The 16,537-nt window shown below is 37.4% G+C and overlaps 1 protein-coding gene across 2 annotated transcripts in view; it reads right to left on the minus strand.

Moving 5' to 3' along the window:
- Positions 1-16,537, minus strand: part of LOC150079303 (diuretic hormone receptor-like) — a 310,651-nt gene that overhangs the window by 100,759 nt on the left and 193,355 nt on the right. For both annotated transcript variants that reach the window (XM_090382355.1, XM_090382354.1), the window contains exon 4: positions 10,181-10,281. In XM_090382355.1, the coding sequence (XP_090238481.1) occupies positions 10,181-10,281 (101 nt within the window). The remainder of the gene's footprint in view (positions 1-10,180; positions 10,282-16,537) is intronic.

Raw genomic sequence — 16,537 nt, forward strand, 5'->3', positions numbered from 1 at the left:
TCCAGGAAAAAGCAAACCGTCTGAAGAACACACGCAATTACTACAGACATAATATAATGACGCCTCATATGTGTTGATTGCTTTGGCATTTAGCACATCTAACCTAATCTGCTGGGCCTGTCAGACTACGCGATACCACTGCTGGGTCAAATGCTTTAGCTTATTTTTCATTGGGGTTGGAGAACTTAAGTAACGTTAGTCTTTTCCGACATATACCGTCCATCTAGAAAGAAATGCATGAAAGAAAACGAGTGACTTGGCGCACTATAGCCTTAGATGTTAATGCGCCATAAAATCCTAAAACAAACAAACGAAAGAAAACGAATGTGATGAATCCAATGATCATCTTCAGTAATAGCCAAATTTTTAGATAAATGTAGGTTTCTCTACTTTGATTAACTTATAACCTTTCCAGGCATAAACACTTCTGAAATATCGTTTTCCTTTGCAACACACTCTCTCTCTCTCTCTCTCTTCTCTCTCTCTCTCTCTCTCTCTCTCTCTCTCTCTCTCTCTCTCTCTCTCTCTCTCTCTCTCTCTCTCTCTCTCTCGGCGTTATTTTACACGGTTGTTACCTTCGTACAGATCTTCTTGATGTCCACATTTTTGGAGAGTACAGGCGTTGCGAAAAGTAATCTATCAAGATCATCAGTAATTCTCTCTCTCTCTCAAACACACAGTTCTGTACATTTGTATAGACATATTTTTTACAATTAATTTCTTCGCCAATTTTTGTTTTGATTGGTATCTGTAATTCGTTAAGTTTTGGATAGATTATTTACCTTAACTTTGCCTTCTGATTAATGTTAGATTAGTTCCAAATTATATTAATTAATCTTGATATTCTACTTTTTCATACATATATTCATACATATATAAACTTCATTAATTGCTCTATTATTTTTCTTTGTAATATTATTATGCATCTCAGTGGTTCTTTTGCTGTTCCACGCTCTTTGCTTTTCCAGTGAATATTTCCATATTGTACTCTTTTGCTTTCTTATTACAATTATGTAGCATTCTTTGCATATCGTTTTAATTTTCTGCCATTAATATCACATTACCTGCATAGCAGATTATATTTAATTCCAATTCCTTTATTTACTTCATGTTCAATACTTAATTAATATTCAGGGGTAAAGCCTCAGACTGCGGAAAGTTTTACAGACATATAAATTAGTGCAAATGCACATGATGCATTTGCACTAACTTACATGCCTGTAAATTTTCCAGCAGTCTGAGGGCTTTACTTCTGAATATTTATTAAGTTATAAAACTACTAAACACCAATTTGGATCTCCCATATTATGGAATTATTTTGCACAACTGGATTGTCGGCTGTTATACCATCAGTGTATACCACCTGCATCTGTTATATCACCTACCCATTCACTGATGAAGGGCCAAAAATCTCTGAAACGGCTGATTTGGTGGTATCCACTGAAATAAGTAACATTAGTCTTCTGTGTTAAGGAAGCGTTACTTATTCGAGATATATGATTGATTATGGAGTGAGTATGTATGTGGCTCCTTTCCTTTATTGCGGGATAAATTCACTTTATAGTCTCCTACTATTCTTCTTTCCGCTAACTCTTAAGCTTTTCGCCAACTTTGAGGAGCGTGCAGGTTAAAAAGCATTACATTCCTACTTATATACCCTGAAACAGCTGTCTGGGTGGCGATACCTACTGAGAATTAGCAATGATTGTCTTCTCTATTGGGGTAGCGCTTTATTTATTCGAGGTATAATGAGATAGGCAACTTGCGAGGGTATTCACAATATGAGATGTAATGAAACGATGGAACTATAATAACTTCGGTTAATTTACTGTGTATAGACATGATGCATTTGCACTACCTTATGTGTTTATCATGCTCGTTAATAATGTTCTTGAATAAACGGTTTTCTTGGGTTAGATTCATCAAGTAACCCGGTTACATTAATCACTGCACCACGATAATTGGTGCACTTATAGACTGTTTAGAACATGTCGCGACGACCATTTGTTCACATTTTAATTCCAAAATAATCGAATTTCTCTTCTTCATTCATTCTCACTACTTCTATTCCTCTGGAATACACCTTTCATGTGTTAATGAAAATTACACCCTACAGAAATGCAAAATCCGTGTCACAAATTTCATCCCTCTTTCCAATACTCGACTCATCAACCATGCCAGAGGGCATTTCGTATCCATTGAAGCGGTTGTTGAAATCTTACATACTTTTTGTGTTTGGAATCACACGCATAAAAGTCATTGCTGCAGTTTGATGTTATTTCCTATGCAAAGGCAAAAATCATTATTCCTAGATTTTTTTTTTTTTTTTTTTTTTCTGACGGGCGCGTATGTAGTTGTATATGCTAGACGCATTACATTCTTAGATGTAGCAAATACAAAGTATGTAATTAGTATTTATTACTGAAAAATTAGGATTTTTTTTATCGTAATCGAATTTCAAAATTGCCTAATTTGCATTTTCCTTTTATTTATTATTATTATTTTTTTAGAGAACATGGTGTATTATTTACAATGTTTCTTTGCCTGAAAGATTAAGTTAAAAACACAGTAAGAAAATTCAACATTCCAACTCTTAATTATCCATTTTTATTTTCGCAGTGTGGCGATTTTATTTCCTCGAAAAGTGTTTTTTTTTTTTTTAAATCCTTATTTTAAATTTGTTAAGCAAACCATATGACATCTAATTCTGTGCACACAAATAATGTTTTCGTTTATAAAACTAAGAGAATGTTTGCAATTTTACTTTGTAAGCTAATTATACAGGGATTAATGATGTTTATCCTTAGAAAAACAATTTGAGAGGGAGCACAGGTTTTATTTTAATACATTACTTTACTTTTCTGACACTGGGAATGACATCAGGTATGTCTTTATTCATTCTCCTTAACAAACAGTGTTGAACGTAATGTCAGAAACACAACTGGGAAGTTTTTATTAATATGACAATTTCAGGGCTGGAACCTCCAGCACGTGTTGGCCTCATTAAGGCGAGCAGCAAAGTCGCCAAAATTGCAGCTGGTGTCGTCATAAGACGCCGGCTGACATTTTGGAAAACTTTTCTGAAATTCAAAAACTGCTGGATTTCTGTTGTGAACTCTTTAATCATATACGAGTTATTTTGATAGACAGAATCCTTTTAAGAATTCATGTAGAAAGTAATGGAAGTCAGGATTGGCTGAATAAGGAAGAGAGGACTTATTTTCAGGAACTGTGATAACCGTTTTGATTCTATATTAAATAATCATCAAAGTGTATGTGAAGGAATTCTGTCAACTTATTCGCACACGGCCGTGATCTATTCTACTACGGTCTAATCTGTTATCGAAGAACAGCAATGGACTTATCATGAAGGAGCTGCAGATATCGATCGCATACTCACTGGTCATTACGCCATCAAGGAGGATTCCGTAAATATTTCAAGATTAAGTAGTGACATTGCGTCTTGTACTTAAAGGACATGGGTCATTTTTAGCAAGGAATAATGAATACAGCGACACCGTTTCAACCAAAAACTTCTTAAAATAAACATCCATTTCCTGCTTGTTTTAAGGCCTGTTCTTAAGTTTTTTTCGTGTTTATTTATATTGATTTACCATGTGTGTTTCGTTTGTAATGCTAAAACGTCTTCGATTTAAATTGGTTATTGTTAATATGCTATCGGCATCATTTAATTTCAATGTATTGTAATAACCTTTATGTTGTGTGTGCACAACTTCATTAGGCGTTGTCGGAATTAAATTCTGTTTTAAGCAGTATTCGTTCAAGTGGTATCTATTTATCAAAAGTGTTTTCTAAAAATTACTTAGATCAGTAAAGATTGGTCTGATAATCCTATCCTTATAAAGTGCACGACACCTGTATTTTAGATTTAAATGGTTGCTTCTCCGATTTGTTGGGGATTTTTTATGCTCATATTAGTACCATCTGTGATCTGTCTGTTATGCAAATTCAGTTAATTGCTGTTAGTTTCCGAATTATAGAAGAGTTGGGTTGTTTGAAGTCAGTGTAGCATCTCAGCCGTAAGGCCTAAGAATGTCGTGTCCGTAAATCATTTTTTCTGTGGTTGGTTGGTTTGTTTGTGGGAAATCAAACCCAGACCTTTCCATGTGGAGTAAAGGACAGCAGTTCCGCTGTTAAAATCTGGTAGTACCAGATTTTTACCACTGTACTGCATTAGTTTTTTCATAAAAGTTATATGCTCATTAGAGTTTTTCTCACACTTTAACTTATTCCCGCACTCAGACACTTTTGCATCATACAAATAACAATTACCTGGATAACATATCCAGGTAATTGTTATTTGTATGATTAGTATATTATGCATGACTTAGTATGCGCATCACAGTTTGAGAAGCATTGCATTAGAGAATTTGCTGCTCGTATACACTGGTGTGCAAAACTTAAGGACCAACACTATTTCTAAAGGTTACAACCACACAATCAAACGAAACAGCCTGTGGCGATTTGCATAACTATGGCCGTTCAGTAGAAAGCTGGTGCACATGCAAAAATTTGAATCGTGTTGAGAGGGCTCATATAAACAGATAAAAGCAGTTCTATGCAAATTATCGAATGGTGAGCACGATTGTTACATTCGATTGGTTTCATACAGTGCTACTAGTTAGTTAGTTATTTGGTTTTTAGGAGCATTAGCAACTAAGGCCACATTGCTCCAGGATATGCGGTGGTCATTCCCTGACCTTTCCGTATTTGGTGGTGACGGGTTCGAACCCCGGTCTAATCACGAAGCGTGTGCTACGCACTGCTGCTCCTTCCCACCTGGCTACGGAGGCGCTACAGTGCTACAGACAACGAATGGCCAGTAAACAACATCTGGATAACTTTACTCGGGGTAAAAGAATTGGGAAGGTCGAAGTGCGAGGAGTGTGGCTGCAGAGTTCGGTATCGCCCATAACATCGTCTCACGTGAGTGGTCGGCGTTCAGAACGACAGGTACAGCTGTTCGAAGGACCAGTGGTGGTCGTCCACGAAAAATAACACCCAATGATGACCGCTACAGGCCAAGAGGGACCGAAACCAGATAGCTTTTGATTTGCTTTGATTTGGTTTTTAATGGCGCATTGGAAGCTACGCCCGTCGTAGCCTAGGTATAGGCTACCACGTCAAGCTATTATGTAAAAAAGGTATAAAGTTAAGTAAACCCATATAAAACTTAAATCTTTGTACATAAATTAATAGAATGTTAAAAACGTCAGACAGATTATAGGTGTCTGTGTCACCTATAATCTGACTGAGTGTAAATGGTTCAGTCATTATTAAAAGCGGTAAAATATAAGCGTCGTGCTTCTATAAAAACAGGACATTCTATAAAAAGGTGACGCACGGTTAAAATAGCGCTACACATCTCACACAAAGGTGGATCATCTGCCCTAAGCAAATAGGAAAATGTGTTAGATACTATGACCTATGCGGAGCCGAGCAAGAACAACTTCCTCTCTTCGAACCCTGCGTAGACTGGACTGCCATTGTGTAATTACAGGCTTAATTTGATGTAGTTTATTTGTGGCCTGTCCTTGCCAAAAATCTTGCCATTGGAAATGTAATTTAGAGCGTATTATTTGCCTGTAGTTTATAAAAGGGGACTGACAGGCAGTGATTATCCAGGGAATGGCTGATTTGGCAGCGATATCGGCTAATTCATTTCCCTTGATCCTAGTGAAGCTTGGGATCCAGCAAAAGCGAATGTCAAATTCTAATTCCACGAGAGAAAAAAGGGTCTGCCGGATGCGGTACAGGATCGGATGAGGGTTATACCTCATCGATACTAGAGCCTGTAACTGCTCAATGAATCACTATAAATCATATACCTTTGGTAATCGCTATTTTTAATGTGATTTAGGGCTGTTTCTATTGCACGCAACTCTGCAGTATAAATACTAGTTTCTTGCGGGATCTTATTGGATAATGTTTTGTGAGGAAACACAACAGCAGATCTCACATGACATTCTGATTTCGACACCAGACAGCGGGATCCATTGCACATCTGCGCAAAACTTAAGTTTTGCGCAGGACAACCCAGTTTACTGTGGCCAGGCGACTCCACGAAGGTGGACTGTTTGCCCGACGGCCAGTACGCTGTGTCCCTATAACACCTGCCCATCGAAGACACCGTTTATAGTTGTGCATCGAACACAATGACTGGACAGCAGCGCAATGGAACAAGATACTCTTTAATGATGAGAGTAGATTCAGTCTCAGCAGCGATTCTGGACGTCAGCTAACCTGGCGAGAGGTTGGGGGCCGACCGGGCTAGCCGGGTGGGTAAAGTGGCTGCCTGGCAACCCAAAGGTCGCGGGTTCGAATCCTGCCTCGGGCTTGGATCAAAGTACTGCAAAAACCTTGGGAGGCGCATTATGGCCACAGAAGTCGATACGCCAACAACTACCAAAAAAAAAGAGAGATTGGCACACGGTATCACCCCGCAAACATCACAGAAAGGGATCGATATGGCGGTCGAGGTGTTCTCGTCTGGAGAGGCGTTATCTTGGATGGACGTACAGAACTCCAGATACTGGAAGGCGGTACTGTAACCAGTGCACGCTACTGTACTGAGGTAATCCTTCCCCATGTGTGTCTGTTCCGAGGTGCCATTTGCTCCGAGTTCGTGTTTATGGATGATAACGCGACACCCCATCGCACTGCAGCTGTTGATATGCTTTTGGAAAGTGAGTACATTGTTCGTATGGATTGGCCTGCCCGTTCCATCGATCTAAATCCCATCGAACACATGGGACACTCTGGGGAGACGCCTAGCGGCACGTCCACACCCACCAGAAAATGTTAACCAGCTGAAGATGGCGCTGACAGAGGAATGGACGATGTTACCGCAAGAACTTATCAACAACATTGTTCTAAGTATGGACAGGCGGTGCAAAGCCTGCATAGACATTAGCGATGGCCATATCCCCTACTGAGGAACCTCTTCCCTTTGTTCCATCTTTGGCAGTAATGCATCTGTATCATGGCAGCCAGTGCTATGTTGCCATTTTTCAATAAAGTTCCTCTGTACTGTTGTTGTGTGGGTGTTGTTTCCTTCATCATATCTGTACCTCACGAGGTTCCTTTGGCATGCTTTTTCCATATCCAGGCCACTCCTATGAGAAGCTACTGGTGAAAACTCAAGGACCTGACTGGTCCTTAAGTGTTTTGCACACCAGTGTATATTGTCACAATCCGCGTATATGGCTTCAAATACTGTATGGATATAATTGCGTAGTCCTTCCTATTATTGGTGATATTAATTTTAAGTCGTGATTGAGAAAAAGGAGCGTTACGAATTTTTTTCTTAACTTAATATACACACTTACTACACTTTTTAAATAAAGTTCGAAACTATTATTTTCTTTACTATTTGGGTATGCATACTCTTTCCAAGAAACCATTCCCCTCATGCACTTCTTCACAACAGAATTTTAAAATGTTTTGCTAACATGTCTCATTAATTTATTCGGAGCTGTCGTACGCAAGAACTTTGTTTTGAAAATCGCGCTGAACTGCACAAAACTGGAATCAGTTTCAAAATACCGCTTTGCTATAAATATTGCTTTCATTCATGATCGAATAGTAATAAACAAAATGTGGTGTCTCATTCTATCCAAGTGACTGCTCCTTTTTGAAAAGACCGTGTATAGCGAAGCAATTAATGCTGCTGCGAGTAATTAAATTTAATAAAATATTAGTAGGCAAAATATTAATAGTATTTGATAAAATATTAGTAATCGATTTTATTCGGTGAAAAAGCCGAACAAAACAATTGGAATATAATAGGTAGGATGAAGTAAATAGATATATCAGAAAAAAAAGAATCACATTAGTTAATCTCCATTGAAATATTATTTAAACCAAATTTTCTTTAATACATAAGCAGTTGAAAGCATGACTGGAATCCTCTTTGAGAATGGATTTACTTTTGTGCTCTTCCTTGTGAATAGGAAGAAGAGATACTTTAAGTATTGGAATTAAGAGATCTCAAGTAATAGCCAACAGAACTAAAAGCTGGTTCACTTAGATGAGTCACGGCTACACAGTAGCTACGATCGCCTTCCCTTCACACCGTGTGAAAATAGACCTGGGTTGAACCTTTACATAGTCGAGAGAAATCTTTTTGGGCTTTTTGCGCATGTAGCCAAGTTAATTAGTCTGAGCCCAGGGTTGCGTGGTTTTTCTTCCGGAAACTTGGTTTTTCATCCAGTAAATAGAAGACATTTAATTAGGCACAACACACAGGTGCCCCGTGGGTTTGATTGGCTTCGTACAAAATCAAGGCTACTGCGGTGTTACTCTTGGACATTTATCACAGATTAATAGGAATATATAGAATTAATAGGAATATTAGTAGATTTTGCAAAAATAAAGAGGCGGTAAGTTGTGTTTTAGCTGTAATCGCGACATTTGTTGAAGTAATCAACAAACCTTCAGTCAAACCTTAAGGACATCATTAGTAGTAGCTGGACCATCAGCTCTTTTTATTCAGCTCTTTTAAATCTAGGCTTGAGAGAACCTACATGTTCCGAAACAATTTAGTATTATGCCTTGGAAGGACTCTAATGCATTAAGGGCTTATGCCTCAAGCTGCGAAAGAGTTAGACTATGTATATTTTAGTGCACTTGCATCATTTATACACAGCCAATTATAGATTAGCAAATTTGCAATAGCGGCATCGTTTAAGTTAATCTCATATTGTGAATACCTTCACGACGAGTTGCCATTGAATTGCACTACTTCGAATAAGTGACGCTTCACCCGAAGGAGAAGACAGTTGTTACTTATTCTCAGTGGATACCACTACCACCCAGAATAAGTAACAACAGTCTTCTCCTTCGGGTGAAGCGTCACTTATTCGAAGTAGTGCAATGTCATGGCAACTCGTCGTGAAGGTATTCACAATATGAGATGTAACTTAAACGATGCCGCTATTGCAAATTTGCTAATCTATAATTGGCTGTGTATAAGTGATGCAAGTGCATTAAAATATACATAGCCTTAGAAGGAAATAACATATCTTTCAAGGTATCAATTGAGAATTTGCCTATTTCAGGAAATTGAGGGGAAGCGGAAAATCCCTTCTTGCTTTTGTAAGCTGTATATTTGTGTTTTGTTTTAATTGCAAAACAGTTGAACTGTCCAAGAAACGGGAATGGGAGACTTTCCAGTCTTTTTCACCACACCTTTTAAAGTTCATCTCACTTAACATTTTAAATGGATAACGTGTACTTTTTAAGAATAAATACTCAATAATTATCAAAAATGAAATAGGCAAAAATTCAGTTAAACAGAATAGAAAATTCATAAATTCATTCTAAATTAAAGTTCTTAAGTTTATTTTTTATTTTAGTTCACAAAAGGAATAAAATAATAATACCAGCTCATTAGAGCCTCAAGTTCTCCTGATCCGGTTGAGCTGGTAATAAATATAGTTGTGGGATCCCTGAGTTTTATTTAACTTACAGTTTCTGGGTGGCCCTTCCAGGTAGTAGAAATCGACTCCTGAAAGCTGACTAGAACGGTCAAATTTGGAGTTTAGAATTTTGCAGAGAATTATATAATTGAAGATCATTCGTTTATTTGATAGTATGGTGAGTCTAAACATTTTAAATCTCTGTTCGTACTTAATCGAAGAGTAAGTGAACCAGAATTTGTAGTACAGAAATCGGATTTGTTTCTTATATTTTATTTTATCCCGACGATTGGTTCCATTTTTATTTTAGGGATTCCATACTGGGCGAGCGGCAATCTAGAATTTTTGACAGACGCATTACTGCCATAAGTAATTTAGTTAGAATATTGATAATGCTTCAGCAATTGAGTTCGAACATAGTGTATGCGTTGAGCATAAACCTTCTTTAAAATGTATATTATGTATGTACATATTAGGATAACATATTCAACCCATCATATCGATAAGCCGTCTTCAAGGTTTATTAATGTTAGGTAGTGTTTATGCAGGTATATTTGGCACTTCTTATGCATGATATGAACAGTCAGATCACGTTTATAGGGACCATTATTTTAAAGCCAACTGTTTTTGGCTCATGATTAGTTCTCAGTGATTATGGTATATGCTTCTGGGGAAATTAAATACAGATCAAGACTTATTTTACAGTTCATATAATTAAAATATATAACTTTAAAACTTACTTGAAATAAAAAAATATCCAGAGAGCAAATACGAGGGCAATGAGCGATAAACCGTAACCAACGTAATATATAGTGGCTGCTTCTTTTACATCCCATAACACCTGTAGAAAATAGAAATATTCCAGCTTTTTAATGATATTAAAACCATAACCATAACAATTAATTACAGTTCTTCGCTGCAGTACAATCTGTGTTTGCTAAGCAGTCAAAGCATCAGAACAAGTTTTCAGGAACTGTCATTTAAAGCATTTGTTCTGACCTGTTAAAAATTTCACCGATGAATATATAGGGCCAGTCACTTATATAAATAAATCTATATATCAACAAAATAAGAACACCTTTCCTTTTACGTGATTACGCACTGAACTTATTTTTGTCTAGAACTGTCATACCACAGTCGAAAAATAATAATATTGACTTGTTTTGTTGCTTAAAACTTGGAAACGATTGAATGCAAGTGGTTATAATTCCATAATGCAGTGGGCTTCAATCTCTTTTTCCATCGAAACACCCATTGCACTTAATATTCAATGCACTTAAAATGCAATGCGACATATTTAAGATTTTACCTACGAACGTATTAGAAATGGTCAATGACATCACTTTGCTCATACCAGTACAGATTGAGAACCTCTGTCTTAATTCATTACTACTAGATCCGAAGTCAGTTCATTACTTTTGAAAAATATTGTACGGCATTTAAATCTATTGGCGGGTATTAAAAACGGTTACCAGAATAGTCCCAGTGCATATAAAACGAATTCGTTCTATATCGAAGATGAAGGAAATAAAAGAAACAATTTTCTGATTGCTTTTAAGGAGGAATGTATTTTTGATTTACGATAACATCTTTTCTTTTCATGTCATGCCAAAAAACATTGTCATTCGCTTTTAGAAAAAAAGTTATCTTTGTAATAATCTCGGAGATTTCATCAAGAAATTTTAGCATTTTATAGTCTACATTAATTTATTTTTGTCATGGCATAAATAACTGAAAAAGTCTGTTGAAATATTAATCTTTCGTACATCGTATACTTTTAAGAGCTAATTAGCTCTTATGATGCCTTATGATGCTCTTATGAAGGCTAATTATGCTTATGATGCCCAAAGCGAACTTTTTCTGCATAACCAAAAAAATAATAAATATATTAATAATAGAATATTGTTACTATTCTAATTCCACTTTGAATTTATTCAGACTTACTGCCTCTGCCACATAAGAAGGCAATTTATTGCAATGTTGGATAACCTGTTTCCTATAGGTGAACTTCATGAGGTTCAAATCCCTGTTCAATGTTATTCCCTTATATTTTATATTTACGTCCCCTGATTCTCCTCTCACCTGCGTGGGAGAACAGATTTTCCTTATTCAATTTACTCAAATTCTTGAGCAGCTTATAAATCTCAGTGAGATCTTCCTTTAGATACCAGCTAAGTTTCCTGAAAAATGGCAGTTCTGTAGGTCTTATTGGCATTTAATCGAAATCTGTGCCCAGCCAGTTCACAAGATTTACCGTGTTGGTTGGGCAGGAACATCCGTGGTAGGCTTCTAAACTGGTCATAGTTGGGGCGTAGCAGCATCGCCTCGGTTCCGTGTGCTGGCCTCTGACTGCGAGGAAGAGAAATAATTTCAGAAAGGTTTGTTGTGTCTGTCAATATAAGCAATTTTTTTCAGGGTGATGATCTTGATCCTGATTATAATTAATTCCCTGGGATCCAGTTAAAGTGGTATTTAGGACGCTTCTTGAGATTGCGAAAAGTTTCCCGAGTGTCCTGTTTAGCCACCTCAGAATCCAGCATTCTATACTAAGGAAGTTCTTGAGTCGAGTAGATGATGCGGAGGACCAATCAACAGGTGCGTAGTGTGCAACATCTGAGATGTGGCTCACTGCGTCTACAGTAAGGTACATCTCAGGACATATTGTATTATGTATGAGGCTAGTACGGTAAGCATCGGTGAGTTCTTGATTTACTCTCTACAGGGCTGGAAGGATCCTTTTCTTGGGGTTTATAAAGTGCTGCTGCGAGAAGGTTAGTTACTCATCCCAGGTGACTCCTAAATCTTTGTGATGTGTGACGCTCTTGAAAGGAAGGCCATCTAGGACCATGACATATATATTTTTTTTTCTTTTAGTTTGAAAAATTGATCTGGATGAACTGCTGGGATTTTACTCTAAGCCAATAGCTTTGAGGCAGGTTACAAGGTGTAAAATCTGGCGTGTTGCACGCTGCGAGATATGTACGGTGTCTTGGCTCTCTTGTGAGGAGATTAACATCTTCTGACCGTCTGTATACGAAATACAGTTCTTATGCAGCGATATAAAATGGCCGAGGGCTGCCGCAGAAAGAGATGTCGACAGAACGTCTCTTTGGTGTGTGCATCTGTTTATGATGTACTCAAAACTTTTCAGAGAATTACTGACTGGACGAGAAATCTTTGAGATGCTTAATAACAAAGATTTGTCTTCCAGTCAGTAGTTCTCTAAAAAGTTTGAATATGAGGCCTGTAATTCTGAAGGGCCTCTCTAGGATTATAAATGCAGAATTGGAATCTGTCATATGCTGCTTTGATATGGAGAAAAAGTATACCTATTTGTCCTCTATTGTTTAGGGAACGTTGGATTCTACAGACAGTCTAGAGGAGTTTTGATGCTGTTACTCGGTTCTTTATAGCGGAGTGTAGGTAGCGAGATTTATGGCCAAGCCATGCTCATTAATGTATTGAGGATGACTCTCTCAAAGATTTTTTAGCACATTGCGTCCTATGGAGATTAGTCTGTATTCCTTACTGCATTTTTGCTATTTTTTTTCCTTTTTCGGTCTGGGCTTTGCTGCTTTCCGATTGAGGTATAGTTGCAAACACGAGAATCCTTTTGAAGATGAGCAGGAGGAGATCTGTTATGAATGGACTTCAAATTTTTAGCATGAATAAAGGAAATCAATCGGGTCCTACAGCACATTACTTATAAGTGGTGTTTACTGAGCAGACAAAATCATGTTTGGTCAGGCAGATAAAAGAAAGCGTAATTTTATTATTTATAAATTTTGATCTGCTTTGATATAAAGTTTTGATCTGCCAAACCTAGGAGTGCATTCCAGTCCAGAGAGCAATAAAACCCTGATTTGGGAGCAATTCTCTTTGGGCTGTCAGTCCTCCCCATAAGAGTATGGTGATGAGCTTGTCTCTTAAGACGCATGAAGAGTCTTTTGCGTTTTTGTATTTGGTGGAATTTATCAAGGGTGGGCGACTCTGTAAGATCTGAAGGCCTGTTGCTTGGCTATGAAAAAGGGTTTAAGTTTTTTATGTACCAAGGTTTGGTCCACTGAGAGGTTTTGATTTTTTTTTTCAGCCCCTGACAACGCAATTGTTCTAAGATGTTGTGAGATGCATTATAATGTTTCCTCAGTGGAGCTTTGGGAGATTGCCCTCCAGTCACTCTGAGTTTAGCATTACTGTGATTGTATCGTGATTTAAGAATTTTGTGGAGAAATCAACCTCCAAGGAAATTGGTTTAGTTTGTTTCTCCTTGTTTTTGCTAGAATTTCCAAGGATATATAAGGTTGATGGGAGAATGATCGGCAGTAAACTGAAAAAAATGTTTTGGAGAAAGATTTTATCCGTATTGTGGAAGGTTAAGTCAAGGTTATTGAGTTCCTTCTGTGGGTGGGTTGTGGAGTGTGGTCGAAGCTAGGGACAGCACGAAGCGCTCAAACTCGATCCTGGCTTCGTTGTAGTGAGGAATCAGCATGTTGAAGTCTCTGGTTATTATCATTGGTAGTGAATGCTTCATATGCAGTGATATCCAGCAGGACAGCTCTGTTGTCTTGTCGTGTGTGCGCGCGCTCTGGTGGGAGGCAGCTTGAGATCAATTTAAATTTTGCATTCATCACTAATCTGGTCGCCCTTCTTTGAACTACTCCAGAAGTTCTATGTCTTCTTTTTTAGGTGCTGTCTCCAGACCAGAATACGATATTCCAAACTTGGTCAAACCATAGTCTTGTATAGAGCGATAATAACGTCATACTTTTTTGCCAAATGTTCTTTAAATAATGGACGGGATACCATATGCCATTCGAGCTGCCTAGTTATATTGCATGGAAAATTTCATATCAGATTGAATCGTAACACCTAAGTTTTGTTGTCTTGACCACTTTTAGCTACTTTCCCCCTAGTTTATACGTGACTGAAGGATTTCTGTTTCCGAAATGCATAACGTGACGTTTAGAAGCATTAAACTTTAGTTGCTATTTTCGGACCGTGTAGACAACCGATCGAAGTCATTTTGATGCTTCATAGCCTTGCATGGATTGTTAACCACCCTTCTCACTTTCATTATTGGGGTAGCGTAAGATTTTTTTGCAGTGTCGCTTTTCTTTCTCTAGATTAATACATCACCCAACTGACTTTTACATAATTCCTCTTTGAAATGATCTTCAGTACTTGAAGCTAAAATTCTCCGATTGGCTTCTCAGTTAGTTCCAGAGAATCTTTTTCTTTTGACACTTCAGGAGAGGTTCATAATATTCTTGTTTGAAAAACGTGATTGTTGTTTATTTGTAGTATATATTCATCTCGGGGGAGAAATTGGGATTACACTCCGCTGCCGCTGAAAATTGACAATTTAATCCCAAGGAACTACTGTCTACTTGATAATCCATCACGAAATGCATTATTGAAAAGACGTTTAATCATACGAGCATTTTAACGGTAAGCAAAAATTGTTATTAAGCATTTTATTAGAATGATCAGAGAAAATAAACTTCATCAGGGAACTTCATTGCCTAGACACCTGAAAATCGATATCCAAATATCCCCAGACGTTTTACGCAGTCATGTTTGGAAGATAACGAAATTGGCGACTGGCGTAAACTCGTCTTGTAAAATCTGTGTTGTTATGAAAGAATTGGCAGTTGTCCTTTTTGGTGAAGTAATAAAATGAGAATGGCATGAAACGCCACCTAAATACATCTGGAAGGAAAATTTCCAGCAGTGCAAAGTAAATCACTGAGCAGAAAAATGTTTCTCTACCACATGCATATATTAAATATTCGGTAAGCAAGTAATTTATACCCGTAATTCATTTGGCGTTTAGGTGGTTTTTAACTACAAAACTCGCACATATTAAAACTCTGAGCGAGGTTTTTAAGTAAAAACATTAATGGTATTCATAACTTATTTCTTTCAGTAATTATGACCAATGAAACGTTAGGTGTTGATTGAAATAAAAAAAAAAAAGCAAACGTGTAGTTGTGGCTTAAAGTAACAATTTAAAATATTCAACAGCAATGGCAGATCTTAAAGTATGGTCTCCCAGTTTTTCTTTGAGAAATATACCTTCCTCACAGTATATTACGGGTCCCAGTCGAATTTAAAGATGACGTGTTAGAAATATGTGAACATATATAGAACGCTATGTTACAAATTAGATGAAACGGTTCTGCCTTCTTTTCAGATGCTATTGTGTACTCATTTATTAAATATATCGAAATGCCTGGAAACGTATAGAGAAGAGGTGAGATGATGTATCCATTTCTCATGGGCCAAAGACAAGAAATCGGTAGAACTCCACAAAGAAACTATGGTTATGAAGCATGTTGTGTAATTTTGCATGCATTGAAAAATGCAGCACTGTTGGTGGTCTTTCATGACCATGTACGACCACACACTGCGCAAGTAATAGCAGATTAGACGAACACACACTTCACAGTTCCCCCATACAGCTCTGATTTAGTACTTTATTTTAAATTCATTTCTTCATTTTAAGCGACATCCTTCACGACATATTTCCTGAACAATAATGAGGTTATTGTTCATGAGGAATGAGGAATTGAACTGAGGAAATATAATGAGGAATGAACAATAATGAACAATTACATCAGCAGCGCGAATGTTGGCATCATGACACTGGCGCTAAAGTAAAAATTGCTTGTTATAGGGTTGCCATCTCGTGAAATGTTACGATAAATTTTTGAAATTATCATGCCGATTGTGTTAATGGCTTACCTCCTAGCGGGGAGTGTAGGGGCAAAGTGGGGTCCCATTAGGGGTCCTGCGGCCAAAACCTAAAAAAAAAAACAAAACTCAACATAATAATTCTCACATACCGCATAATACTTTTGTCTTGCTTTTACAGAGTAATGTATACTTCGTATACTTCGCAAGAATGTGAATTATACATTACTGCAGTGGTGGGAAACCACCGGTGGCGTCCCCCTCCCCAAACACTATGTACTGTGTGTGTTGATAGACCACATGTCTCTTTGTAATTATACATAATTTCTTTTCTGTATTTCAGTAACTTTTAAAACCGAACCATTGAAGACCCTATTTCCGATTTCCCCTCATATTGCAAGTTA

Source organism: Mastigoproctus giganteus, chromosome 10 (assembly GCF_048544385.1).
Source record: "Mastigoproctus giganteus isolate SK-2022 chromosome 10, ASM4854438v1, whole genome shotgun sequence".
NCBI lineage: Eukaryota > Metazoa > Arthropoda > Arachnida > Uropygi > Thelyphonidae > Mastigoproctus > Mastigoproctus giganteus.